Source organism: Sarcophilus harrisii, chromosome 1 (genome assembly GCF_902635505.1).
Source record: "Sarcophilus harrisii chromosome 1, mSarHar1.11, whole genome shotgun sequence".
Taxonomy (NCBI): Eukaryota; Metazoa; Chordata; class Mammalia; order Dasyuromorphia; family Dasyuridae; genus Sarcophilus; species Sarcophilus harrisii.
The window spans coordinates 254,047,689-254,074,628 of record NC_045426.1 but is presented as its reverse complement, the minus strand read 5'-3'; the positions used below and the strand labels follow the sequence as shown (position 1 = coordinate 254,074,628).

The 26,940-nt window shown below is 37.0% G+C and overlaps 1 protein-coding gene across 1 annotated transcript in view; it reads right to left on the bottom strand.

The window, feature by feature from the left end:
• DHRS7B (dehydrogenase/reductase 7B) overlaps nucleotides 1-23,155 on the bottom strand; it is a 70,715-nt gene extending 47,560 nt beyond the window's left edge. Inside the window, exon 1 of the mRNA XM_031940401.1 lies at nucleotides 23,030-23,155. Within this exon, the coding sequence (XP_031796261.1) occupies nucleotides 23,030-23,049 (20 nt within the window). The 5' untranslated portion in view covers nucleotides 23,050-23,155. The remainder of the gene's footprint in view (nucleotides 1-23,029) is intronic.
• Between the last annotated feature and the right edge of the window lie 3,785 nt (nucleotides 23,156-26,940).

The following is a 26,940-nucleotide window of genomic DNA, read 5'->3' as shown; positions in this document are numbered from 1 at the left end:
AAGTACTCTGCAGAAATTTCATTTGATTTTCACAACAATCTTAGGAGGTAATTACTATTACTATCCCCATATTTACAGATGATGAAGTGACTTGCTCATCATCACAGAGCTAATTCCCATCTTGAAGTCTAGTCATCCTGACTTCAAGGCCTACTCAAACTACTGTACCACCTCTATGTTGTTATTTGGGTGTAATAACAATAGTTAGTATATATATAAAGCACTGACATGTGCTAGACACTTTACAAATAATTCATCTGATTCTCACAACAATCCTGTGAGATAGGTGTTATTTTTACACTGTATAGTTGAGTAAACTAAATTGAACAAAGTGACTGGCCCGGGGTCATATAACTAATGAGTGTCTGAGGTCAAAATGGAACTCAGGTCTTCCTTATTCCAGGTCTAACCCTCTATCTACTGTTCCACCTACCTGCCCCCAAGAAGTAGAAACTAGGGAAAAACAAAAATTATCTATATGATGTTGTAAACTCATGTAACAATCACCGTGGAAGAAGGTCTCTGAGAAAGCAGGTGAACGATGCAATCTCCATGGGAAATCACAAACTGAGTAGTCCAGGTTTCTAAGCCAAGGTAAGGAGATAAGCAGAAAAAAATAAAAGCAAAAGCTCCAGAGTAAAAGCAAAATGGAGCCACCACTCCCACAATCTACTGTGGTTTTAAGCCAAAAGACAGACATGACAGAGCAGAGGGTTCTCAATTTGGTTTCTCCTATCTCCTCCTATTATTGTATCACAAATAGGGAATTGTCCCTAATATTTGTATTCCTTGTCATGGATAGTGCTTGTAGTTAATTTTTTCCCCTTCTTTTCTCCCTATTGCTATCTCTTGTCTTGCAAAATAAGTTTTATTTTTAAAGGTTATTTTATACTTGGTTATTCATAGGTTTTGCTGGTAATTTTAAATTTAAACTAATTCCTACAACCGGCCTTATTTTCTTTTTTGCCAAGTTGTCTAGAATTTTGTCTTTTTTTCCCTGGAATTTGTTGGATTTCTTGATATAAATGTAGTAGTGTTTCTTCTCCAGTAGAACAGTTTATAAAATCTGTTCGGGCTTTATTTCTTAGTTTCTTGAATTTTAATTTGTGCTTTTGCTTTTACCTCAGAAAGGTAATTTGACCTTCATTCTCTGGAAATTATATTTCATTCTGCTCCTTTCCTCATGGTGGGTAGATTACTATCATGTGGCTATTCAATATATTTTTCAGCTTTTTCAAATATATTTTTTGAAAGATAATTTTATCCCATTTCTTTCTTGGTTACATTTTAGAATTGTTTTACCAGTGATTATTCCAGGAAAGCCTTGTTTAGTCCCTATTTTCTTTTCTTTCTTTTTTTTTTTTTTTGAAGATGTGATTCCTTCTGGAAGATAGCCTTCCAGACTAGATTGTCTTCTATACTTTACCTGCTGCTAACATCAAATATTGTTATACTTTGTAGTTTTGAGAATATTTTGAATTCATGTGGTTTGCATAATGATTTGCTATATATTAGTACAGGAAAAAACATTATTGATAGTTTTTTCATAATTCTAAGTTCATACCTATTGCTTTACATAATAACCTTTTGTTATGCAAATAATTTTGTTTGCTATAATAGTACGCTTTTTTTTGCTATAAATAATATTATAAGTGTGTAGCTCAAGCAATCTCTTTAAAAAGACAGGTGCTGAAGCACCAAAAGTATTGTTTTATGTTGGATGTTAAAAATTATAGAGGTAAAAAAAAAAATTATAGAGGTCTTCTAATATTAAGAATAGATCTGGATTTAAGAATAAAGAATTTTAGGAATATTGAGTTTGAAGTTCAGCTCATTAACATAGCATCATAATAGACTTAGCACTAAAGGAATCTCAGAGGCCATTTAGTCCAATCACCTCATTTTATAGACACAGAAAGGTTAGATAAATTTGTCCAAAACCATACAAGTGTAAACAGCAGAGTCAGGATTCAAATACAGATCTTCTGACTCCAAATTCAGTGTTCTTTCCACTGTATTACCACATCACTAACAGACAGAAAAACAAGGGGAGAGAAAACAGGAAGATGGGCACAATGGTCCACTGGAAATACAGCAATCAATGCTATTATTTGTGAGCACAAGGGCAAAAAAATGGCTTTATCCTTCTTAGCCACTGGAGAAAGGTCAATTGTTGTCTTTCACACTGGAAGAAGACCCAAATGACATCACTAAGTTGGGGTCAACGCACAGTGTGTCCAACAGTGGCTGATCAGACTGATAAGAGGGTGAAAGGCTTTCCCACAGGTTGAGCACAAAGAGTCAATATGAACATTCAGAATGGAAATATCTCTAAATATTCACATCTTATGTTTCTTTTGAGCCACTGTTAATTCTGCTTTGTTCATTCAGCACAGCTCCTTCTTTGATGCAGACATCCATGCAGGGTAGGCTGTGCCAGTGTTTTCTATATCTCACAAGAGGTACCAGAGCTCTTTAGAGAAACCCTGAAAGTGTCCTTGTATCATTTCTTCTGACCACCATGTGAATGTCTCCCTGGTATGAGTTCTCCAGTCTTTTAGGAAAATGTTTGCTTAGTGTTGGAATAATGTGGCCAGCCCATTAGAGCTCTCTGCAGTAGAGGTTCAATGCTTGCTATGGAGAAAGGAACTCAATGTCCACTACCATATATTGTCAGGTGATCTTCAGAATATTTTTAAGTCAAATGAAAATGAACAATTGAATGAAAATCCAAATGAAAGCGGTTTAATTTTCTGACACGGAGCTGGTAGACACTGTCCAGGTTTCATACAACAATGAGGTCAGTATAATAGTCCGTATAGTTGGTAGGCAGTCTAATATCTCATTTCTCCCTTCATTTTTCTTCAGTTTCTTATATTATGATCTGACTTTGGCAATGCATCTGTTAATCTCTTCATCTATGTGTATATCCTGGAAAGTATATTGCCATGGTAAGAGAATTATCCATAGCTTTCAAAATTTTTCTACTTTGGTGTAACTAATGGTCCACATATGGATGGCATGGTGTTGGCTGGTGGAAAACCTGTTTTTCTTAGTATGAATTGTCAGGCCAAAATTAGCAGAAGAGGCAGAGAAATCTACACTGTTACAACTCAGCCTCAGAGGCTGCACTGAACACACAGTCATCACATGTTAACTTTCCTTCCTTTTGATTAGTGCATAAATTGGACACTGCATGAAGTCATCAGCTTCACTCTCTCTTCCAGAGCCACCACTGTACATAGGCAGGACAGAATCAAGACAGTGATGACTCAAGAAGCAGTGGATCACCTTGGTGTCTTCACTGTCCAACCAAGCTCTAAGTGCTCCATAACATGGGCCTGCTTCATGCCTGTTGGAACAAATTGTTCTCATCCTCTCATTGCACCAAGGTAAGTCTTTTACATGCTTGGGGTAGACACCCCTGTAACTCACCACAGGATTTGAGAACCTTGGTTACCCTCAACCTGGTTTAGTCTGTCTGCTAAAAGTTTACCGGGGTATGGACACTGTGCATGCTGGAGCTTCTTGGAGTCACAGGTGAGAGTTATGCGGATGAGGAGGACACCAAAGGTAGAAGGCAGCCCTGTAAAGGATTCAGCAGCCCTCGTCCCAGAGGAACTAGTCTTCCCTGAATGCACCCTGTACCCTTTTCAAGTTAAATAATTTCCTATTCATGTAGTTCATTTTGATGCTAATTTTATCCTCATTGAAGGCATATGACATTATGGAAACCTGCTAACAAACATAGGGAAAAAAGCACACAGCTGTTTCACTCCACTGGTGACTGGAAAAGTGTGAAGGCATCATCATCCATTATCTAAAATCCATGCAATCATGCCATCATGAAACTGGCATAAAATACTAATGAACTTCTTTGGGCAATCAAATTTTGCTATGATCTTTCACAAGCCTTCATCCCTAAAGGATCTAATGTCTTGATTAGATCAATAAAACATCATACAGAGACTTCTGTTTTCCTCCTGGCATTTTTCTTGGAGTTGTTGGCAGAAAATTCCATGTCCAACCATTGCTCAGCCCTTTCTGAAACCACATTGGCTCTTGGGTACATGACTATCTTCCAGGTGAAGGATCAGCTTATTAAGAAGGACCTTGGCAAGAATCTTGCAAAAGAAAACTGGTTATCATAGGACAACTTAATTCCTTTATAGAGACAGACAATGGAGACAATTCTTGATCTCTGTAGTACCTTTTCTTGCTATACAACCAAGAAGATTTCAGTCAATTTTTGTTTGAGCAGTGAATCCCTTGCCTTGTAGATTAGATACTTTGTATACAAGAAGAGTCTACTGGCATTCAAATTTTTTTTCGGTTAGAAGTTTAGCTAGAGAGGAATTGACTCAATTTATACACAGTCAATGGCTTCAGCATTAGTTAATGACAACTCTGTGGAGAATTTCTCTCCAGGATCATGTCCTTATCACACGAGTTGATATCACACACATGAAATGCACAAAAGTTTCTAGTCCATAGATAGCCTTCAGAGTATCATAAAAACACTTTGGATTGTTACAATCAGTATAAAACTGAATTCCACTTGCCTTCTTACTAAACCAAGAATCCTGCATCTCTCAAGTTTTGTTTGAACTATACTTTTGATGGAGCCAAATATTGCCTTCTTAGAGATGGATGAACTATTCTACCAGTAAACACTGTGGAGTTATTATTTTTCATTTAGAAGCTTCTAAATATTCCCATCATTTTTGTCAAGTTAATTTTGATGTCTGCACATGTTCTGGCTCAGATGAGTGCATGTGGTGCTGCATACCAAACTTCTGAAAGCTGCTCACTGTTTTTCTGCTTTACTGTTGCCAACCATGTATTCGCTCAGCTTTCCTTCCAAGTCAGAAAAAACTGTTCACTCATGGAGAAGTGCTCTAATCTGTCGATTTTGAGTCTTTTGATAGTCATCTTGCAGTGGGGTCACTGCTTTTGTTAAATGCAAATATTTAGCTTGGAGAGGAGAGGTCCAGCATTCTGTGGTCACACATCACCTTTGTCACTCAATATTTTGTCTGTCTCTAAAGTATCTGATCTACAAAGCAAGGGATCCATTGCTCAAACAAAAATTGACTAAAATCCTCTTAGCAAGAGGTTATACTATGGAGATCAAGGATATCTTCATTAATTATAAAGGAAAAGGAAGTAGGGTGTCCTCTAACAATTACAGCAGTTTTCTTTTGGCAAGATTCTTGGTAGGGTCTCTTCTTAATAGACAATATGATATAGATATGCTAATGTTTGCTACAAGGCTGTATCTAAGTTTTATTGCATTTAGGTAAGCAGATGATGGTGTGGGTGATGAGGTAATGAGAGACACAAGTTTTCACTTTTAAGTGACTTTTGGTGTTACTATTTCTGACCCCGTTTGTCTGAAGGACTCTGCCATGTCTGATTGTTGAAGTCTACTCTGGCATTAAAAGTCACCCAGAATTACAAGCTTGTCCTCTTTTGGCACAAAGTTATTCTCTGACTTCATCAGGGTTTGTTATGGTGGCAGCACAGTTACTGATGATGGTGGCGTGGCACTTTCCTGTGAGTGGCAATCACTACCATAACACTGGATTAAGCTTGAAATCCCAGTGGGAGAGACAATGCCTCTGAGACAATCTCACCAAACTTAGGTCTAGACACAGCAATGCTTCATCATCCCTACTCACCAGCTGAGTCACCACCTCCTATAGCCACTATCAATTTGCAGTCTTTGAATGAATGAAAAAATGGGCTTCTTAGCTCTATCTCATCATTTGTTCCTGAGATGAAAGACATGGCCACATCAGACACCGTGTTTTCTCCTCCAAGCATTTTTTTTTTTTTTAATCAGAACACTATGTGAATAATCCCAGATGATTTCACACACATGAAGACTTTGGGGGTCAGTGAGTTATGTCTATAGTCTATGTAGGTGACCAGATTCTAACACAGGCTCACACTTTCCATTTGTGTGAGTTTGGGCAAGTCAATGAACCTTAGGTTTCATGATCGTCATCTATAAAATGAGGAAGTTGGACTAAATAACCTCAGGGGCCTCTTCCAGTTCCAGATCTATAATCCTAAAACTCTCAATTTAATTATTACAGTAACTAAAATAATCACTATAATAATAAAGTATCTTAATAAGAAAGCCAATCTTTATTTATCATGAACCGTAGACTACAGTACTCTGTAAATAAATGAGAATCCATATGATTATTTACCCTAAGTAATCTTTTTCAATTTAAAATTTCTTTATTGTGAGTTTAAATATTAAGATGATATTACACTATATAAAGAAAAGTGTGAATTCACAAAGTTACAAAGTTAACTTTTGTGAATTCACACCTCCCTGAAGCTCTATTTATGCTCCTTCTCCGATAGTGGAGGATATATCCTCATGGAGGATATCTTCCAGCGTGCTCTCTGGCCCTCCTACCTTGTTTCAAGTTCTGGCCCATAACATCTCCTCGTAGGACTAGATCAATCATAATGAACCATGCTAAATTAGATAATCATTGTCTCTATCAACTCTAATGACTTAACAGTTTGTAAAGATTCTAACAGAAAAGAAAAAAGGTTATATATGAAATTATGAATTTATGTTACATATGATTTTTAAAAGGGATATTAAACTTAAAGGGAAAAATAACTGTTCTGTTTGAATCTTCTTCTAATCTTCTGGATATTTTTAATGCTTCATCCACACTCTTTTCTTTTTTTCGGTTATCACTATCACTACCTAACAATCCTCTTCTGGCTATCATTCTACCTTTGCTCTAAATAAAAAACTGTTCTTTGTAACAAATATAGTCAAGCAAAACAAACTGACTTGTTGGCAGGGTCTGAAAATGCAAACTTCATATTGTGCACCTGGGTTCACTTCTGACAAGAGGTGGATAACATACTTTATTATTAATCTTCTGAAGTCATGTTTGGTCATTGTTGCATTGACCAACTAATTCTTTCAAAGCTGTTTTCCTTTTCATTGTTGTAATCACTGTATATATTTTTTCCCTCCTGGTTCTACTGACTCCAGTTCATACAAATCTTAGCAAGTTTCTTTGAATTTGTCTTTTCATCACTTCTTATGGTATAATATTTCACTTTCCAGTTCTTTGTTACAACAAAAACTGCCATAAATATTTTTGAATATTTGGTTCTTTTCCCACTATCTTTGACTTGATTAACCTTTGACTTTTGCTTTATTTCTCTGAGATATATGCCTACTAGGTCTGTTATTGAGTTAAAGAATATATACAATTTAGTAATTTGGGGAGTAGAGTTCCAAATTAATTTATTTATATCTCTTATTAGTCTTTTCCCTATAAAACACAAAAAAGGGTAAGTTGCTGAATATTAATCAGAAAATTCAAATTCCTGCTTTGAGGTCAATCTCAAAAATGAAAGTATCATTGTTAATAAGTAGAGTTGTATTGAAGTCACACAGGTCAAAAGTAAAAGTTTTTTGCCCTCCAGAATTAAATTGTGCAGTATGGTACAAAGTAGAAGCTCAGAATAGTTAGGTTTAAACTAATATCTGTCTTCAGTTTCTAGTTATTAAATAGCTATCTATCTTCATAGAAAGTTGTTTAATATTTCATACAAATTATTTTCTCCATTCTTCATCCTTTATGTTAATAAACCCATCAGACTTTTCCAAGTCCTATACACTATTAAATGTTATCTTTAAAAATTGCTTTAAACTGAGGCAGTAGTTTTAGTTCTGTAAGAAGTTACTAAAAACAACTTTTTTTTAAAAAATCAGAAAATGGGAAATAAATCCGCAGAAATTTAATATCAATGTTTTAGCACCGGGAATTATGGTAAAGAGATTGATTTTCATCTAACTATATTGATGCGGGGAAAGATTCCAATCTTTGATTCCCAACCCCCCCTAGTTAATGTAAATTACCCTTTGATTCACAAATCCTGGTCCCTTTGAATTCCAATAGAAGATCCGGACCTGCCTCAGCCCCACCCGGATCTGAGCCAACTTTGGGGCTACACACCAAAGCCCCTCGAGCTAAGTCTCCGTCTTAAAAGGGCCACACTGGGAACCCCTCTTTGCAGAGATTCCAAACATGGCAGCCATGTGAGGACCCTCTGTCCACTGGACCCTCTGTCCAGTGCCCTCCTTATCTCTACCTTCACCTATCTCCTACTTCTAAACTCAGTAATAAACCTCTTTTATTAATCTAGCTCTCCGGGCCAATAAATGCTTTTATTGGGAATTCCGCGCAGCTACTAGACCTTATACCCCGTATCCTTTAGCCGAATCTAAGGGGGTTGCAGGGGAACTCTGACTCCCTATACCCCAAACCTGCCACTAGACCTTAACTAAACCCTAATTTCATTTAGGTACCCCAAATCTAGACCTCAACATTTGATCTACACCTCAACAATATGATAAAGAGAATGATTTTTTTTTTTTTAACTTCAGTTCCCTTTTATTATTTTTTTTGGAAAGGCAATTGGAATGACTTGCTCAGGATAACACAAACAGGAAGTATTAAGTGTCTGAGGCTGGATTTGAACTCGGGTTCTGTGCTCTATTTACTGGGCCATCTAGCTGCCCCAAGAGAATGATTTTTTAAAATATCAGAATATGTATATCCAAATGACTCAATGTAGAAAATTTGGGAAATCATCACCTTCCTCCACTGATGCAGTGGGGGTCAGAATCTTTAACACATTCCTTTGAATATCTTCAGTGTTAACCAACTTTCATCCTTTGAAGATCCTTTTGCACATAACCAGACTTAAATTAGTCTGGTAAATAACATAGATAGGAAATATCTTTTTAAGTTTTAAAAAAATGTGTAGTACACAAATTAAATTTACAATTAATAGGACTGATTTTCTTGTATGTCCTTTTAAAAATCCAAGATTCAAAGCTGGATAGGATCTAGAAGGTAACCTAGTCTAATTTTTCTTATTTGACAGATGAGGAAACAAGAGGTCCACGTAGGTTAAGTGAGCTACTTGACTTTATACAGGTAATAAGAAGTATGATTAAACTGAATTTGAACTCAGGTCCTATGACTTCAAATTTAGCATTCTTTTCACTGTAGCACACTAGCCCTCATAGCAATCCCCAGAAAGAAATTTTAAACAAGTTTTTAGTAATTTTAGCATCTCTGGAGTAAGTATATAACCTCTTAAAAGTTACTGTTCAAAGGAACATTTATTGGGATGTAGTCTAAGGCTGAGGCAGGACTTGAACTCATGTCTTTCTGACTTATCAACTCAACTCCATGGTGCTTTTTAAATGGTCACAGTAATGGAAATAATTCTCGTTTGATTTTTTTTTTTAAGCCCAAGTTCTAGTCCCTTGAAACATAAGACTATGTGCTTTTAAACTAAAATATGTAACTCGGAACATTCAGAACCATTTGCTTCCCTTTTTCTGCCTCCCCGCAAATTGCTTGAGATCACACACTTTGTGATTCCAGCCTAGATCTGGGGCAAACTTGGCAATACTTAATTAGAAGCCTCAATTTGGAGAAAGCCAAATTCTGTGGGGCATTGTCATGTCATATAACATTTCACAAATTATGAGGGCAAATCCAGAAATATTTGAAATACTAAAAGATAAAGAGAAGAAAATAGAAAAAATAAAGCACAAAGACAGAGTTTTGAAAGTAATACATGGAATTTATTAGCAGCATGAAATAGACATTCACAGTTTCATAGAAAATCCTCATATTGTGTTCTACTACATATATGAAAATGTTCCTTATGTGTAAATTTGAAATAAAAAATAAAATTTAAACACTTAAAGCCATGGTTACTAAAATCAATTTTCTGTTTCTAATTTGTTTTTTAAACAGTAGATCTGATATTCATAGACAAAGTCACTTAAATCATAAGACAATTCTTTAATCATGGGGAAAAAGTTTGGCAAAACCTATAATCCTTTTAGTGCCCAGTTGATATGGTTTGTCTCCCACAATTCACTTTAGACTAATATCAATAGGTAGACATTGAATTGAACTCTATTTTTAATAGTTCCAAGGACATTGTGGTGCTTAATACTAAATAATAATAATGATATGATGAAATGGAAAACAAGACTTTCTATCAGAAGCAACAGATTTTAATGAAGAGCTGGCCCTAAAGAAAAGGAAGATCTGCCTCTGATCCTGGGCAAGTTATTGGACCTCCTTGTGATCTAGGCCAGGACTTAAGAAACTTCCATTCATGTTTTCTTTTCACCTGAGAAATTTTTACATGATCCTGGGTATATAGCTATAAGGAGGTTAAGTGGAGAGGGGCATATATACATACACACACACATATATGTATATGTGTGTTTGTGTGTGTGTGTGGAGAGAGAAAGAGAGAGAGAGAGAGAGAGAGAGAGAGAGAGTATATAAAAAGAAAAACAAGAAAAAACACAATTCCAAAAGTTTCTTAATGGAATATGCTATCCACATTCAGAAAAAGAAGTATGGAGTTTGAATACAGATCAAAACATAATGCTTTCAGTTTTCTTTTTTTCCCACTTTCTTGTGGTTTTTCTCTTTTATTTTGATTCTTCTTTTACAACACAGCTAATGTGGAAATGTGTTTAATATGACTGTACATGTATAACCTAGGTCTTTTGTTCCCCTCATGGCTCTGCTCCTAATGTGCAGACTTCAAAATCATGTCTCTGTAGATACCTATTTCTCCACCCTCCTTTCTAGCTTCCTTCTATACCAGCTATCATCCCTCTTTAAATGTAAGCTCCTTAAGGCCAGGAACTGTCTTTGTGCTAGTATTTGTAGCCCAGTGCTTAGCACAGTATCTGGCACATAGTTAATACTTAATAGAGTTTGTTTCCTTTACCCTTCCTCTTTCCAAGTGTTCTCATGTTATTTCTTTGACTTCACAATTCTTATGAGGATAGGATAATCATATCTATAGATGCAGAAAAAGCATTTGATAAAATCCAACATCCATTCCTATTATAACACTGGATATGTGTCCCCTGAACACAGGAATAAATAAGAGTTTTCCTTAAAATAATCAGTAGCATCTATATAAAACCATCAGCAATACCATATGTAATGGGGATAAACTAGAAGCATTCCCAATAAGACCAGGGGTGAAACAAGATTGCCCACTATCATCATTACTATTAAATACTGTATTAAATATATTAGTATTAACAATAAAAAAAAGAAATTAGGTAACAAGGAAATAATATTATCACTCTTTGCAGATGATATGATGGTATAATTAAAGAATCCTATAAAATCAACTAAAAAACTACTAGAAACCTTTAGCAAAGTTGCAGCCACACAAAATAAATACACACAAATCATCAGCATTTCTGTTACTAACAAAATCCAGCACAAGAGAATACAAATTCTACATAACTGTATATAATATAAACTATTTGGGGGTCTACCTGCCAAGACAAAGCCAGGAACTACATGAACACAATTGCAAAACACTTTCCACACAAATAAAATTAGTTCTAAACAATTGGAAGAATATTAAGAGCTTTATGGGTAGGCTGAGTTAATAAAAATGACAATTCCACCTAAATTAATCTATTTATTTAGTGCTGTACCAATCAAACTGCTAAGAAATTACTTTACAAAGCTAGAATAACAAAATTCATCTGGAAGAACAAAAGGCAAGAATTTCAAGGGAATTAATGAAACAAAATGCAAATGAAGGTAGCCTAGTTATACCAGACCTAAAACTATATTATAAAGCAACAGTCATCAAAATCATTTGGTACTAAGTAAGAAATAGAGTAGTTGATCATGGAATAGATTAAGTTCACAAGACCCAATATTCAATGATTATAGTAATCTAGTGTTTGATAAATCCAAAGAATCCAGCTTCTGGGATAGAAACTCATTATCTGATAAAAATTGTTGGAAAAATTAGAAATTAGTATGGCAGAAACTAGTCATTGACCCACACCTATCACCCTATATATCAAGATAAGGTCAAAATGGATTCATAATTTAGACTGAGTGCTATTACAAGCAAATTATAAAAACAAGGGATAGTCTACCTCTCAGATTTATGAAGGAGGAATTTGTGGCCAAGGAGAGCTAAAGTACATTATGGAATGCAAACTGGATAATTCTGATTATATTAAATTAAAAAGGTTTTGTACAAACAAAACCAATGCAGACAAGATTAGAAGCAGTAAATTGGGGAAAAAAATTTATATCAAGGGTTCTAATAAAGACTTCATTTCTAAAATTATATAGAGAACTGACTCAAATTTATAAAAATACAGGCCATTCTCCAATTGATAAATGGTCAAAGTATATGAAGAGACAATTTTCAGATGAAGAAATTAAGACCATTTCTAGTCATATGAAAAAATGCTTTAAATAACTATTGATCAGAGAAATGCAAATTAAGACAACTCTGTCTTAATTTTATGGAATATTGTTCTGTAAGAAACGAACAGCAGGATGATTTCAGAGATGCCTGGAGAGACTTACATGAACTGATGCTAAGTGAAGTTTGTAGAACTAGGAGATTACATACGCAACAAGAAGATTATACAATGATCAATTCTGATGGACATGGCTCTCTTCAACAATGAGATAATTCAAACCAATTCCAATGGTCTTATTGATGAATTAAGTCATCTGCAACCAGAGAGAGGACTGTGGGGACTTAATGTGGATCACAACACAATATGTTATTTGCTTGCATTTTTTTTTCATTTTTTCCCTTTTTGATCTGATTTTTCTTATGCAGCAAGATAATTGTGGAAATATGTATAGAATAATTACATATGTTTAAGACACATTGGATTACTTGCCATCTAGGGGAAGGAGGAGAAAGGAGGGAGAAAAAAATTTTGGAACACAGAGTTTTGTAAGGGTGAATGTTAAAAACTATGCTTATGTTTTGAAAATCAAGACTAGGTGGTGCAGTAGATAGAGTACCAGCCCTGAAGTCAGGAGGACCTGAGTTCAAATTTGACTTCAGACACTTAACATTTCCTGGCTGTGTGACCCTGTGCAAGTCACTTAACCCCAATTGCCTGGGGGGGGGGGGGGGGGGGGGGGGGGGGGAGGAAGGGGAGATTCATCTGGAAGAACAAGAAGTATAGGATAATATCATTCCCATTTTACAGATGATGAAATGGAAGTATTGAGTGATTTGCCCAAAATCACACAGGGTTAGTAATCAATGGAATTGGAAACCAGATCTACATGTGATGACAGCTAATGCAGTGATCCACTTCTGCCTCTCAAAAACATCACTATGAAACATGATAATTTTCTTTTAGAAAAAAGTTCTTGAAGCTTCTTGAAAAATTTAGAGACATGACTAATGATTACTTCATATCAGAATAAAAATCACTAAAAGCAAATATACAAATTAAAGAATAATCCTTCAGAGTAATGAAGACAGAGGGGAGAGTCCACTAACTTGATAGGGCTTTTCCATTTCCAACTTCTATAATTACTACTAAAAATAACCTCAACATGGACCATATCACTTTCGTTTACAGTGTGTCTTGTGAAAATAGAGCTTAAGGAACTTTTTTTGGCATTAGGTTTTAGAAATCAGTTTCACTTTATTGTTGGGGTTTATCACTTCTACTTATAATCTTCAAAAATGGTAAAAAAAAAAATGCTTAGTAAATTCAGGATCTGTATGAACAAACATATGATATTCTGCTCCTCACTCTACCTCACAGTGGAGATAGGTATATTTCCACTGATCTTCCAGATTACTCACTCTGTTTCAAATATTCGTCTTTTCAAATGCATTCATCCTAGTTGTAACTATTATGAGTATACAACATGGACTGTTTTGACCCACACTTATAACCAGAAAGTCAACCAGAAATATATGATCCTTCCATCTCACTAGGATTTTAATGAATCTATCAATGAACAAGCTGAACTTAGATTAGGGAACTCAAGATTTGAGATGTTTTCTCCTCTCCTCCTTTTCTTTAGTATGATTGCTTATTTGGCTTGATTTCTATGCCCACAGGTCTATTTTTGGTCATCAGCAAAGCTGTATCCCTTATATGCAACAGAAAATGCCAAGAGAACAAAGTGATTTATTTTAAAAAGGATATTCAAGTCATCCCAGAATTTCAAGCCAAAATACAGTTAATATTAATATAAAATCTCTTCCTATTGAACATTCTACATTTAACAAAAAATTGGTCCTATGGTATTTTATCATTATATTCATCCAAATGTAACTATGCCTACTCCTCCAACTCCAGCAGAGATCATTGGATCTCATATCAATTTAAATTTATATGGGAACAAGTTGTTCAACTTCAGAATTAAACAATTTCTGCATGACACCTACAGAGGCAGGGTGGTATAATGGAAAGAACACTGGACTCTGGAATTTTGAAAAAATCAGTTCTCTCATTCTAATGTTTAGTTAGATGCTGGCAAATTACTTAACATTTAATCTCATAGAGTCTCATTATCCTTATTTGTAAAAATGATTGGAATCTGGTAATCAAGTACCCACTAGCTCTAATATTCTACAGTAATTATGGTTTGCCAGGAAAATATATCAAAGAATTTTAGAGGCTAAAGGAAGCTAAATCAAATGTATTTTCATAAATGCTATTTATGATCATAGAGGAACTAGTCCAACTCCCTCAATTTACCAACAAGGAAATCCTTCCAGAGGTAAAACAACTTAAGCAGGTGGTTTACAAAGGTAGACAGAAGACACAGGACCAAAACCAGTGCCGCCTCCTCACATAGCATTCGGCCTCCACTTACTATTACTAAAGATGTCTGCTCATGGTACAAGGTTTTCTGCCTCACATGAAACCCCAGTCCCTCCTTTTATAATATCTTAGTTATGAATTGTTGCATCCCAGTACAATTCTTTTTCATCATGAATATATTATTCCTGATGGTCAACAAGGATCAAGGCAGCAGGAAATCTAGCAGGGCTTTCACAATGACAGGTCTCTTGCACTAGTTTTAAAAAACTAGGCTTGTATTCTATTTAGGTATGGATAAGCCATATTAGAGACAACTTGGGTTACTGGTGCTACGAAGATCTCACTTTTTGTAAAGATGATAATAGAAAGCCTTCTCGGTTACTAAGTAACAAAAATGATCACTGACTCTAGGAACAAAGGTCTCCTATATAGGAAGGGACTTGGTCTGCACCCTTCTTTTCCTTAAGATGCTGATTGTTTTCATGTTCTAAGACACCTTATTTTCTTGACTTGCAAAGGATCCTGAGAAGGACTGTCAATTTCAGGCTGCAGCAGTAGGGCATTGGGTAACCAAACCATTTAGGAGTTTTAGACCTCATGAAAAATGACCAATTAGCAAAATGACAAATAATGGGGTGACAGATTCTACTAATGCCTCTTTAAAGGGAAACCTCAAACTTAAAATTCTTTTTAAAAGTGATAAAGCAATCTCTGTTGAGATACCCCCCAATTCTAGATCTCCTTGTATGTCTTCTTTCTCACTATCAAGATGCTATCTTTTAAGCCCTAATTCAGTTCCTTCCTCTTTTAAGAAGCATTTCTTGATTACCATGGTAAAAATGGTTTCTCAATCCTTAAAAACTGTTTATTTATATCAAGATTTATAATTAGAAAGAACCTCACAAGTTATCTTGTCTTTAGAAATCTAGAAAGCCTTAGACAACCAAAGGAAAACTAAAATTTAAAAGTTATAGTCTATTTGGTGGTAGAAACGCCTTTATAAAAACTGTATTTGTTTAAAAAAAAAAGTCTAATAGGACAAAAGTGTCAAGGAACATTAAAATATACTGGAAATAGTTTTAACCAAAGCTTTTTAAACTGTGGATTGTGACCCCATATAAGGTGGTGTGACTGAATGTGGGGGGAATGCCAAAAAATTTGGCAACAGTAAAAGGTTCTAAATGCAATGACCAAAAATTAATTCAAAATCAAACATGTAATGAATCCAAGGTTTTTTCCTGGTAGTATTTGCTCCTATTGTATCCCATTGATGGGGATGAACCCTGAAACTGTGTCCCATTTAATCTGTAAAAGGGAGATTTGGGGTCTCAGGCTCTCTCCTGGGAAACACATACCTTCCCAGACAAGCCCTTCTCAAGTTAAGTGGCTTCATTCAATTGGAGATCTTGGTCAAATTGAAGCAGGTTGTGGTCCCTTTAAGAAACTATTTCCTATTGATTTGTGATTCCTTTCAGATTATTCCCAGCCCCTCCTGGCTGAGGCATATCAGTCCAGGATGCCAGGGCCTTTGATTCACAAATCTTGGTTAAAAGCATCCCTTTGAATTCCAATAGGAGATCCTGGCTTGTCCCAGACCCCATTCGATCTGAGCCAACTTGGGCTCTTCCAGCCCCTACCGGTTCTGATCCGCTCGGGTTTCCCAACCTCCACCAAGACAACCAACATAATGAGCTTATATCAACTAGGGTCTTTGCAGATGGACCAAATCCCAAGGAATTGCAGGGAAGCCAAACCTTTCCATTTGGTTTCCTGAACCCCAAACCTGCCACTAGACTTTATCATTTAACTCCCTGACCACCAGAAACCCTATTTCATTTTGGTTCCCTAAATCTAAACCTCATCAAAATCACCCTCCATTGAAACTGCGATCTTTTGGGGGTGGCCCCAATCCCCTTCAGGGGTTCCCAGACTCTGGGAAAAGCCTCACAACTCCCAGTTAAGTGATTTTATTCAATTGGAGATTTCTGTCTGAGGTCCTTTATTGATTATCCCAGACAGCTCCCGGCCCCAGGCCAACATTTGCCCATATAACCAGGGGTCTGTTAACACACCTTTGCCAAAATTCCCAGTTAGGAATTTTGCCAGCTAAGAAAGCCTCCTTCTCGGTGAACAATAAAAATCCTTTTTTTTTTTTTTGCCACAGATTTCGGGGTTTGCAAATTCTTTTGCATTGCATCTGTGTCATCCAACAGAAGAGATCTCTCCCCCTATTCCCACATCTAAACACCACGACTTCACTGCAGTCTTGGTTCTGAACATACGACAGGAGCACTTTGTACTGTGCGTGCATAAATCCTGCCAGAAATACCTCAAAGATGGGATTGTCTAAAAATTTCTTGTGTGAAAAGGGATTGTGACTGAAAAAAGTTTAAGAAGCCTTGTTCTAGACCACTATATTATTATAATTTGTAAATTTTCAATTTTTGCTGTTGAAGAAAATAACTGCTCTGTAAACAGTCAATGACCAACAGAATAAGAATAAACTGAAACAATTTACTTTACTACTTCTAGATGTTTTTTTTACACATTATAGAATGCTGAGGAGTATAAAGCCAGTCATCTATTTGAAAATATGGCAAAAATCATAAACACCAAGCAGTTAAATCAAAATTATTCTGGGATAATCATGTTCATTCTTTAGCTGTTCAAGTACACATTTACTTATACATTGCCAGTTTAAAGCAGCCATCCCTCTGTCCAGACTGCCTTATTAGCATTTTTAAGCAACCTTTGAGATCTTAATATTATCTTTAGATAAGTGTGGGATCTGGTCAGTCAGGTGGAGTCTACCTGGATACTCCCTGATCTCTCCTCCTAAGATGCCAAAGTCCTCTTTAGTTCCTCCCTTTACTACATAGATCCTACCTCCTCTCTCCTAAGACTTTAAAAGTTGTGAACCCTGAAATGCAAACTGCTCGTGCATTTATGACGCTGCATTGTAATTGCTTGAGCCTGGGAAGCTATTTGTGGAAATAACTAGTAGCCCTTCCCTTCCTAACTTTTTTTTACAAGGTGAAGGTGATCTTCCCTCTACTGGTTTCTTCCTATTTAATTTTGAGTTTCATTAGGAAATTTATCTTCCCCCTTGCTAATTCATATAACAGCAAAATTTTGTAATCTGTGATGGATGTCTTGTCTTGGTTGCTCCACATCATGAATGGAATCTCTATTGTGCTCTTTTTATATAATAATCTTTTTATAATTTATTGCTCCCTGATGAGGTCCTGAATGGTGTGGTGGGCAAAGAGAAACTGAAGTAGATATAAAATTATTCCTTGGGGCAAGAAGGAAGTAGGTTCTGATAAGAGATCAGAGTTGTTCTACAGTCCCACCCTCTGTGGAGGTATTCCAGTCAGAAATCTAAGTTATGTCAAGTCTCAGAGGCTAAATTGCTCCTATAAATCAGCTTATGACTCATGTCATTGACACTGAACCTCCCTGGGCCAGTCTACCAGAACACACTACCCCCTCCCCCATGCCACATAGTGTCTCTCCTAACCCCACCCATGTTTTATGGTGTTCTCTCCTTTCTTGACCCCACTTCTCCTTATAACCAACTAACTCTTAGGGTTCCTTTTAGGATTTAGCCTGCCAGCTAAGGGCATGCTCCAACCTCACAGAGCGTTTCCTTTTTCCTGGTAAATGGCAAATCCTATTAGGGAACTTGCCTTTGCATAAAACCGTTTTCTATACTCTCCCAATTCTATTTCACATTTACCATTCCTGGTGTCTCTTGTATCTTTTCATTTTGTCTGATACCTGTTCTTCTAAATAAACCTATCTTTTGTCAAAGAAAATGGTCATTGTGAATTCTTCATATAAGTGAACCCCAATATTTAATCTTCTCTAAAGCATATTATCTGGTACCACAGGACATCAGCCACATCATCGAAATCTATTTCTATTTACTACTCCTAGTGCCTATTTTACCTTATCATTGCCATATATGCATACAGAGGGATGAATATTTATTTCTATATACACATATATAATATGTATATTGCTATTTTTTGATATGACCATTGACTCTGATCATACTGTATCTTTATGCTAAACAAATAATTAATAGAATATGAATAGCATGACTACATAAAAAAAGATTTGGACAAATAGTATGGATGAAAGCAATTTTCAACTAGTTTGTCTATATAGCTATTGTGACAAAAAGGCAAAGCTGGTCTCTAAAATGTACTGATTAGAATTGCCTTGTTAAAAAGCTTTTTAACAGTTCTCAAAAGGTTTAGGGGATGAATATATTTCTAAATTTAGTATTAATTGCTAAATTTCAAATGGAGGCCATAATATTCAGTAATGATACATGTATGATTGCTTAACAGGATCTTAACACAATTTCCTTGATTCACATTGGCAAGACTGTTTAGCAGAACTAGGTTATAATGCTACTTTAATTTAAAATTTTGAAACAACATATTTCATAACAATTTCTAGCATAACAAGTTTTTTTTTAATTTTATGTAAGTCTTGGAAATGTTTAATTCACTACTACCAAGAACCCATATTTAAACAAAGCTATTGGCTCTGTGCTTAGTACTTGACTAATACTAATAATAATAATAATAAAAAAATGATCTGAATTTCAAACTCTACTGGTAAGTAATGTTTAAATCAATTCAGCTACCTTGTCCCTTCATTAAGTAGTCTACTGGTCAAATTTCAGGCCTTAAGTTTGAGGGTTTAGGTAAATGGCAGGAAGAATACTGCTAGAATCAAAAAGAATTTATTAAATTTTTTAACTTGATAGGTAGCAAGAAATGTCTAGACTAAATTCAGTCTGACATGCAATCTCAATTCTAATTTGTAAAGTTGTTATATGATATATTCAAATTTTTTAAAAATTACCATTAGAGTACACATAGATTACCTGACAGATCATTTTATCTGAAAAAATAACAATAAGTAAAAAATGTTCTCATTTTGTCATCCAGTAAAATAATTTTAGTACATAATCAAACAGCATGGTATATGACAGGGTTATCTTTATATTTACATAGCACTTTACAGTTTAAAAAGCACTTTCATGCATATTAACTCAGTTTTTCTTCATAGGAATCATTCAATGTAGGTAGAGTAAGAGATATATTATTCCACTATTATAGATAAGGACACTGAGCTCAAGAGAGGTTAAGCAATTTACTCAAATGTCACAAAGCAAGTAAATGTCAGACCTGGCCATAGTAATCTAGGTTTTCTAATATCAGTTTCAACAATTTTTCCACTATATCAAGATTATAAAGATAAGATCAGGCCTTAAAAGATCAAATTGCCAGGCACAAATATAGTCTGAACATCATTAAATTCCTTTTTTTTTTTTTTTTTTTTTTTTTGAGGGGGGGAGACACACTCAAGGTAATTGGGGTTAAGTGACTTGCCCAGGGTCACACAGCTATTAAACGTTTTGAGCAACTCTTTTGGGTTTTAGTTTCTTCCTTTGTGAACTCACATTACTTCACCTTCTTGGATGAGGATATGAAATTAGATGCCCTCTGAAGTCCCCTCCATCTATAGATCTATGATCCTAGGATCTTACATATTTTTCTTGAAGTCAATACAAATTTATGCTCACCTGAGGGCATCAATTAACTTTAGCTTTATGGCTACTCTATTATCACTTTACTGAAATCACTGTAGACCAGTGAGTTAGAAGTATGTTCTTCTGTTCCTGCTAATGTGACTATATGACCAAGGATAATTCAGTTCATCTTCTCACACTTTACCGTTTCCTCTTCTGTATAGCAATGATGCCGTTCTTTTTCTTGTAAGAGCTTTAGAGAATATTCAGGTAAAGCTGATAAAATACTTGAGCTTTGAAATGGAAGACTAATAGTCAACTCAGTCCACCTATGTAACTGGAGATGAGCGGAAACACAAATAATGGAAAATGATGACGGTTTTTGTCTTTTACAAATAATCTTTTTGGACTTTTATAAGCATTTATTCTTATATCCCATGCTAATCTTGCCCTGGAACCAGCAGAGGGTCAACTATTGCTTGAAAATAGGTGAATACCTTCTCTGACTTTATGCCAACCATTTATCATTTGCTATGTGCCTGACAATAAGAATTTAACAAATGCTTATTGACTATACAAATGAACAAGTAGGTCATCTAGGTGGATCCACAAAACTGACAGGCCTCTAGTGGGCTAAATCGATTATATAGAATATTATTTATAAATGTTGTTTGCAATGCAAAAACTAAAAGTAGCTATAACCAATTACGAAAATGAAACTCAATATAAAGTTGAAGAAAACATATTACTTTTAAAACTTTGAATGTGGTCTCAAGAGATCTGGATAGTCATTCATCAAATTAAAGTAACCCAAAATGCCCTGAGAAGGGATGATATACTAAAAAACCTGCATGGTTTTGGCCATGCAACTGAAGAGAAAACATGAAAATGTCAATATTCTTTACAAAGGCACACTTCTAGTCGCAAATCATGCTGCAATTACACTCAACCCCACAACAAATCCTGGCATTAATGCACAAAAGGTTACAGGGATATTTATTTCTTCCTTCTTTGGTTTCAGAAATGAAGAAATTAAAACCCCAAAGTATTAAGTAACAGAATCAAGGTATGAAATAGTCCGGCACTCATATGAAAAGATGCTCCAAGTCATTATTAATCAGAGAAATGCAAATTAAGACAACTCTGAGATACCACTACACACCTGTCAGATTGGCTAAGATGACAGGAAAAGATAATGCAGAATGTTGGAGGGGATGTGGGAAAACAGGGAGACTAATACATTGTTGGTGGAATTGTGAATACATCCAGCCACTCTGGAGAGCGATTTGGAACTGTGTTCAAAAAGTTATCAAACTGTGCATACCCTTTGATCCAGCAGTGTTACTACTGGGCTTATATCCCAAAGAGATTATAAAGAAGGGAAAGGGACCTGTATGTGCACGAATGTTTGTGGCAGCCCTCTTTGTAATGGCCAGAAACTGGAAACTGAGTGGATGTCCATCAGTTGGAGAATGGCTGAATAAATTGTGGTATATGAATATTATGGAATATTACTGTTCTGTAAGAAATGACCAACAGGATGATTTCAGAAAGGCCTGGAGAGACTTACACGAACTGATGCTGAGTGAAATGAGCAGGACCAGGAGATCATTATATACTTCAACAACAATACTAGATGATGACCAGTTCTGATGGACCAGGCCATCCTCAGCAACGAGATCAACCAAATCATTTCCAATGGAGCAGTAATGAACTGAACCAGCTATGCCCAGAAAAAGAACTCTGGGAGATGACTAAGAACCATTACATTGAATTCCCAGTCCCTATATTTATGCCCACCTGCATTTTTGATTTCCTTCACAAGCTAATTGTACAATATTTCAGAGTCTGATTCTTTTTGTACAGCAAAATAACGTTTTGGTCATGTATACTTATTGTGTATCTAATTTATATTTTAATATACTTAACATCTACTGGTCATCCTGCCATCTGGGGGAGGGGGTGGGGGGTAAGAGGTGAAAAATTGGAACAAGAGGTTTGGCAATTGTTAATGCTGTAAAGTTACCCATGCATATATCCTGTAAATAAAAGGCTATTAAATTAAAAAAAAAGAAAAAGAAAAAAAAGAGAAAAGAGAAAAGAAAAAGAAATAGTTGGGCACTGGATGATCGCCTATTCAACATCCTAATTTCACAAAGGAGAAAGTCACTGCTGGATAGCTTTGAAAACTAAGTGAGCCCGAAGACACTATGACTTTCCTCCCCTGCCCTCCCCTTAGCTGGGTTAGACAGAAACGAAACGCAGAGTTGGCTGAGACTTCTCTACGTTCCGTGAGGGCAGAAATTTGTCTCTCTTCGGCCTCTGACTCCCTGGCTTCTCTCCTCCCCCTCCCGCCTCTCCCTTGGCTCTCTGCCTGACTCAGAGTAAGCGTTTAACAAAGGCTGGGAGATGGGCGGGCTGCGCACGGTCCCGCGGTCCTGACGCGGTGGTCCGTACAAGTCCCGCACGGGATCACACATCCAGCGGCGCCCGCGGGACTCCGCGATGGAGAGCAGGAACAGGCCTTAGAGACCAATTAATCCAACCACTCCAAGCCACACGAGGAAACCGAGGCCATTAAAAAAGTGACAGCCCGGATCCGCTCCGTCTGTGGATCACAAGCACTCGGTCCACACCGGTCTTTCCTCTAGATCAACGAATTCGTTCAAAAGCCCTCCCTATCGGCCGCCCCACCGCCTCGGCGCAATAAGTTCCTCCTCCCCGGCCCTTCCTTTTCTTCCTTCCTTCCTTCCTTCCCTCCAAAGTCGGAGCGATTCTTTCTCGTGGAACCCCCCTACCTGGTTGCCTGAGAGACCATGATAAATCAACGTTCTCCGCCCCAACAGGAAGTTACGTAGGCTTTCATAACTTCCGCCTCAAGGGGGACGGAGCGTGCCGGAACTCGCCCAGGGAGGGAGGGGGAGGGAGGAGAACTAAGAGAACGTGGTTCGCGGGTGTGCGTGCGTGCGTGCGCGCGTGCGTGAGAGCGCGCGAACGAAGGAGGACGTCTTCCAGCCTCGAAATCCGACACCCAAATCCCGGAGCCAGCGTTCCCAGGGGACTTCGCGCGTCCCGGCGTCCCCGCCTGTCTGTGACGTGCACGTGGTTTGAAACCGGAGACCCCTCTCTACCCCGTTCCCTGCAGGGCCCGATGCGGGGGCCGGCTCCAGTTTTAAAGCTCCCCACACAGGCCAGGGAAACTCGGCCCGCGCCGTTCGGGTTCTGTTCTAGGCTGAGGTCGGGGAGGAGGTAGTGGGGTGAGGATCCCGGAAGTGAAGTCTCTTGCTTGAGAACGGGAGCCGTAGTCTCTCCTCCCGACCCCGGTTTCCCTCCTGGGCCTTGTTGCTCGGTCTGGAGCTGGGCGGGACCGAGGTGGAAAGAGGCCTGGAAGAAGGGACATTTCTGATCCCGGCCTTACTTTGGCTGAGCCGAGGGGATGTATTTGTTCAGTGTCGTCTATTCCCTTAAAAAGAAATGAAGTAAAATGAAAAAAAGGAAAAAACATAAAAATAGCCTCTAGTTTCAGTCGTAACAAAGATAAAACAGTGCTAGTCCTCAAGAAACTTAAACACTATTGGTTTAAAACAACATCACCCGAGATGGGGCATGGGAAAACTGGAACTAGCCTAATCCGCTGTTGCTAGAGTTGTGAACTGATCCAGCCGTTCTGGAGAGCGATTTGGAACTGCACCAAATTGTGCACATCCTTTATTCCAGCAATGCTACTGTAGGGTCTATAACCCAAAGATATCCAAAAAGGAGAAAAGGATATATTTGTACCAAAAAAAAATGTGTAACAGCTCTTTTGGGGGGTGGCTAAGAACTGGAAGTCAAAGGGATGCCCATCAACCGACTTGTGTGTAAATTGGATTTAAATGATTCAGTTACATAAAGTCATCAGCTTCACTCTCCTTTCAGTCACCAAAGTCCAGTGGCAATGCAAAAGTGAAGACAATTGTCAGTGGACCAGGATGACCTTGCCATCTTCAATGCCTAAGTACTCTGCAATGGCTGCTTCAACTGCCTTCGTGGTTGTTGGAACAAATTGTTCTTATCCCTCAATTCCCCCCTGGGAAAGCCTTCACACTCCCTTAACAAACTGATGAGAATAAGGACTGTAGTTTACCTCAGTCTGGTTTATTAGCTAACCTTGCCCCGAGATGTTTTTACCACAGTGTGGCTGCTGAACATGCTACAGCGCGGTGGACACCGAAAGTGAATGAGCATCCCTGGAAAGGATTTGGCAAACTTACAGGAGAGGTGTTAGTCTTCTCGGAACACTCCATGTACCCTGAGAAGTTTCTGCATAGCATTGGTCTCCCAGGTTCACATTCAGATGCATAATGATTACCAGAAGATCTTCCTCTTGGTTACCAACAGGCTAGGTCTTGACTGTCATCCTTCCACCCTGGAGCTTTTGTGTCCAATAGGCTGCAAAATCTGGAATGGATTTAACTTATGAATTCTCTAGAAATCTTGCTTGCTCTTCTGGCCTTTTAAAAAGTCTTGAGCTTCTAATTTCTCCTAACATGAAAAAACACCAAGGCAGGCAGAGAGTCTAGAGCTATATTCATGAGTCCACAATAGTCTCAGAAGGAGTAAAGCCCCTTCTCTGATTGCACTGTTTCTTACTGAATACTGTCTTCAAGAAAACCAAATCAAAAGCAAAGATCCACCAAGAGAACAGCTCAAGTCAAGTCAATAAGTATTTATTTATTAAACATTTAACTATATGTCAAGCACTGTGCTAAATCTTGGGATTCAAAGAAAGATAAAAATGGTAAATGGAACAGATGATATACAAACAACCATGTACTTAATTTGGTTAAATTTAGGAAAGATTGCAAATAATCCAATTATTTGAAGATACCACCATTTAAGGGGGACCCTGGAAAGGCTTCTTGTAAAGGTAATATTTTAGCAGAGACTGCAAGGCACCCAGGAGAAGAGGTGAGGAGGAAGAAGATTATAGATATATGGAACAGCCAGTGAAAATTGAGTCAAAAGATGGAGTATCTTGTGTGGAAAAAAAGCAAGGATAGTGTCATTGGATCAAAGACCTATGGGGGAGAACCAAGAAGTAAGATGAAGAGAACAAATGGCTGAGGAGCCCCCATTTCCAAGATCACGACTATAGTCAGTCAAAGAGGCTCTGATCTACTGCATAGTTATCACACTAGAATTGGTTATAGAATTTCTTTGTATGTTCCGTAGCCTCTCCAAGACAATTCTTTTACATGTCATGCTCTCCTGGAAGTAGTCAGTAGTCAATAAACATTTATTAAACACCAATATGGCAAGTTTTGCAGATAGGTGGCACAGGTCACAGAGTGCCAGACTTAGAGTCAGATCTGAGTTCAAATGTGGCCTCAGACACTTACTAGCTGTGTGAACCTGAGTAAGTCACTTAACCCTGTTTGCCTCAGTTTACTCAGCTGCAATGGCGAGCATTTCTGCCAAGAACACTCCAGATGTGATCACGTAGACACAACTGAAATCAACTGAGCAACAATTAGAACAAAAATGTGCCAGGCATTGTGCTAAGCAGTAGGGATACAGATATGAAAAAGAAAGACAGAGCTTGCCCTCGAGGAATTTATAATCTAATAAACTAGATTCCCCAGCTTCACTCACACACAGGGTAGCATTAGAAACACTCTACCCATGTAGATTACCCACTTCCATTACATTTTCAAAGCTAGAAGACTTAAAGGTATTTATTATCACTCTACCCATATAGGCTATAATGTTTTTATATTTGCAAAGTGTTAATTTACATATATTATCTCATTTGAACTTTACAAATCTTCACAAATTACACCTACTTCACAAATCTGTGAAGTTCACACTCTTGTTCAGTCACACACCCTAGAAGAGGAAACTGGTCTCATAGTAATGTTCAACTTGACCTTCTGTCTCAGCTGCCAGTGTTCTTTCTATTATAGTACTGTCTCTGAAACATCTAGTAGTTAAAATTGGCCCATCCTGTAATTTATACACATTGTATGCTTCTGAAACAATCACTTCTGTCAAGAAATATGAGAGGAGTTAGTTACATATGAGTAACTGAGGTTCTTCAAGTTGTTATAAAAGTAGTCAGCTTTATAGAAAACAGCCTAATAAAAAGAAGGCTCTTTGTAAAATTCTGAAACCATATAGGATCAGACCATAGGGTACTTCTATATTATTTTGAAGTATGCCAGCTTTCTCATGCCAAAGTACTTGAAAGGATGTTTGAGCTAAAAGAAGAAATTGCTATTTCTCTTAATGATGATGATAAATACAAAGCAAATTAATTCTATTGCTATAAAATTTCTTCTGAGATTCGCCCACCTTCTTTTGAGTTGAGTTCCTTACATCAATTATTGCAAAGCTCTCAAATTCCCATTCTAATGCTGAAAGAAAAAGTGATTATATTTGTGGAAAAAATATAAACAAAAAAATTTATAAACCTATTTTTGATACATTTCTCAGTTTAAAAAAAGAGACAAAAAAAAAAAGAAAGAAATGAACTAGAATAGAATAAAAATCTTATTAATCATTTGATCACTTTGTAGGGCATGTAGAAGACCCTTACCCAAAATGACTACTCAGAAATCACTCAAAGTAGAAAGCAGAAAGGTTGTTTATTAATCCCCATGAGGATGAGCAATTCTACCACAAAATAAGGGAACGAGAAAGCTCATGGTAAGAGGGCTATAGAAGTAGT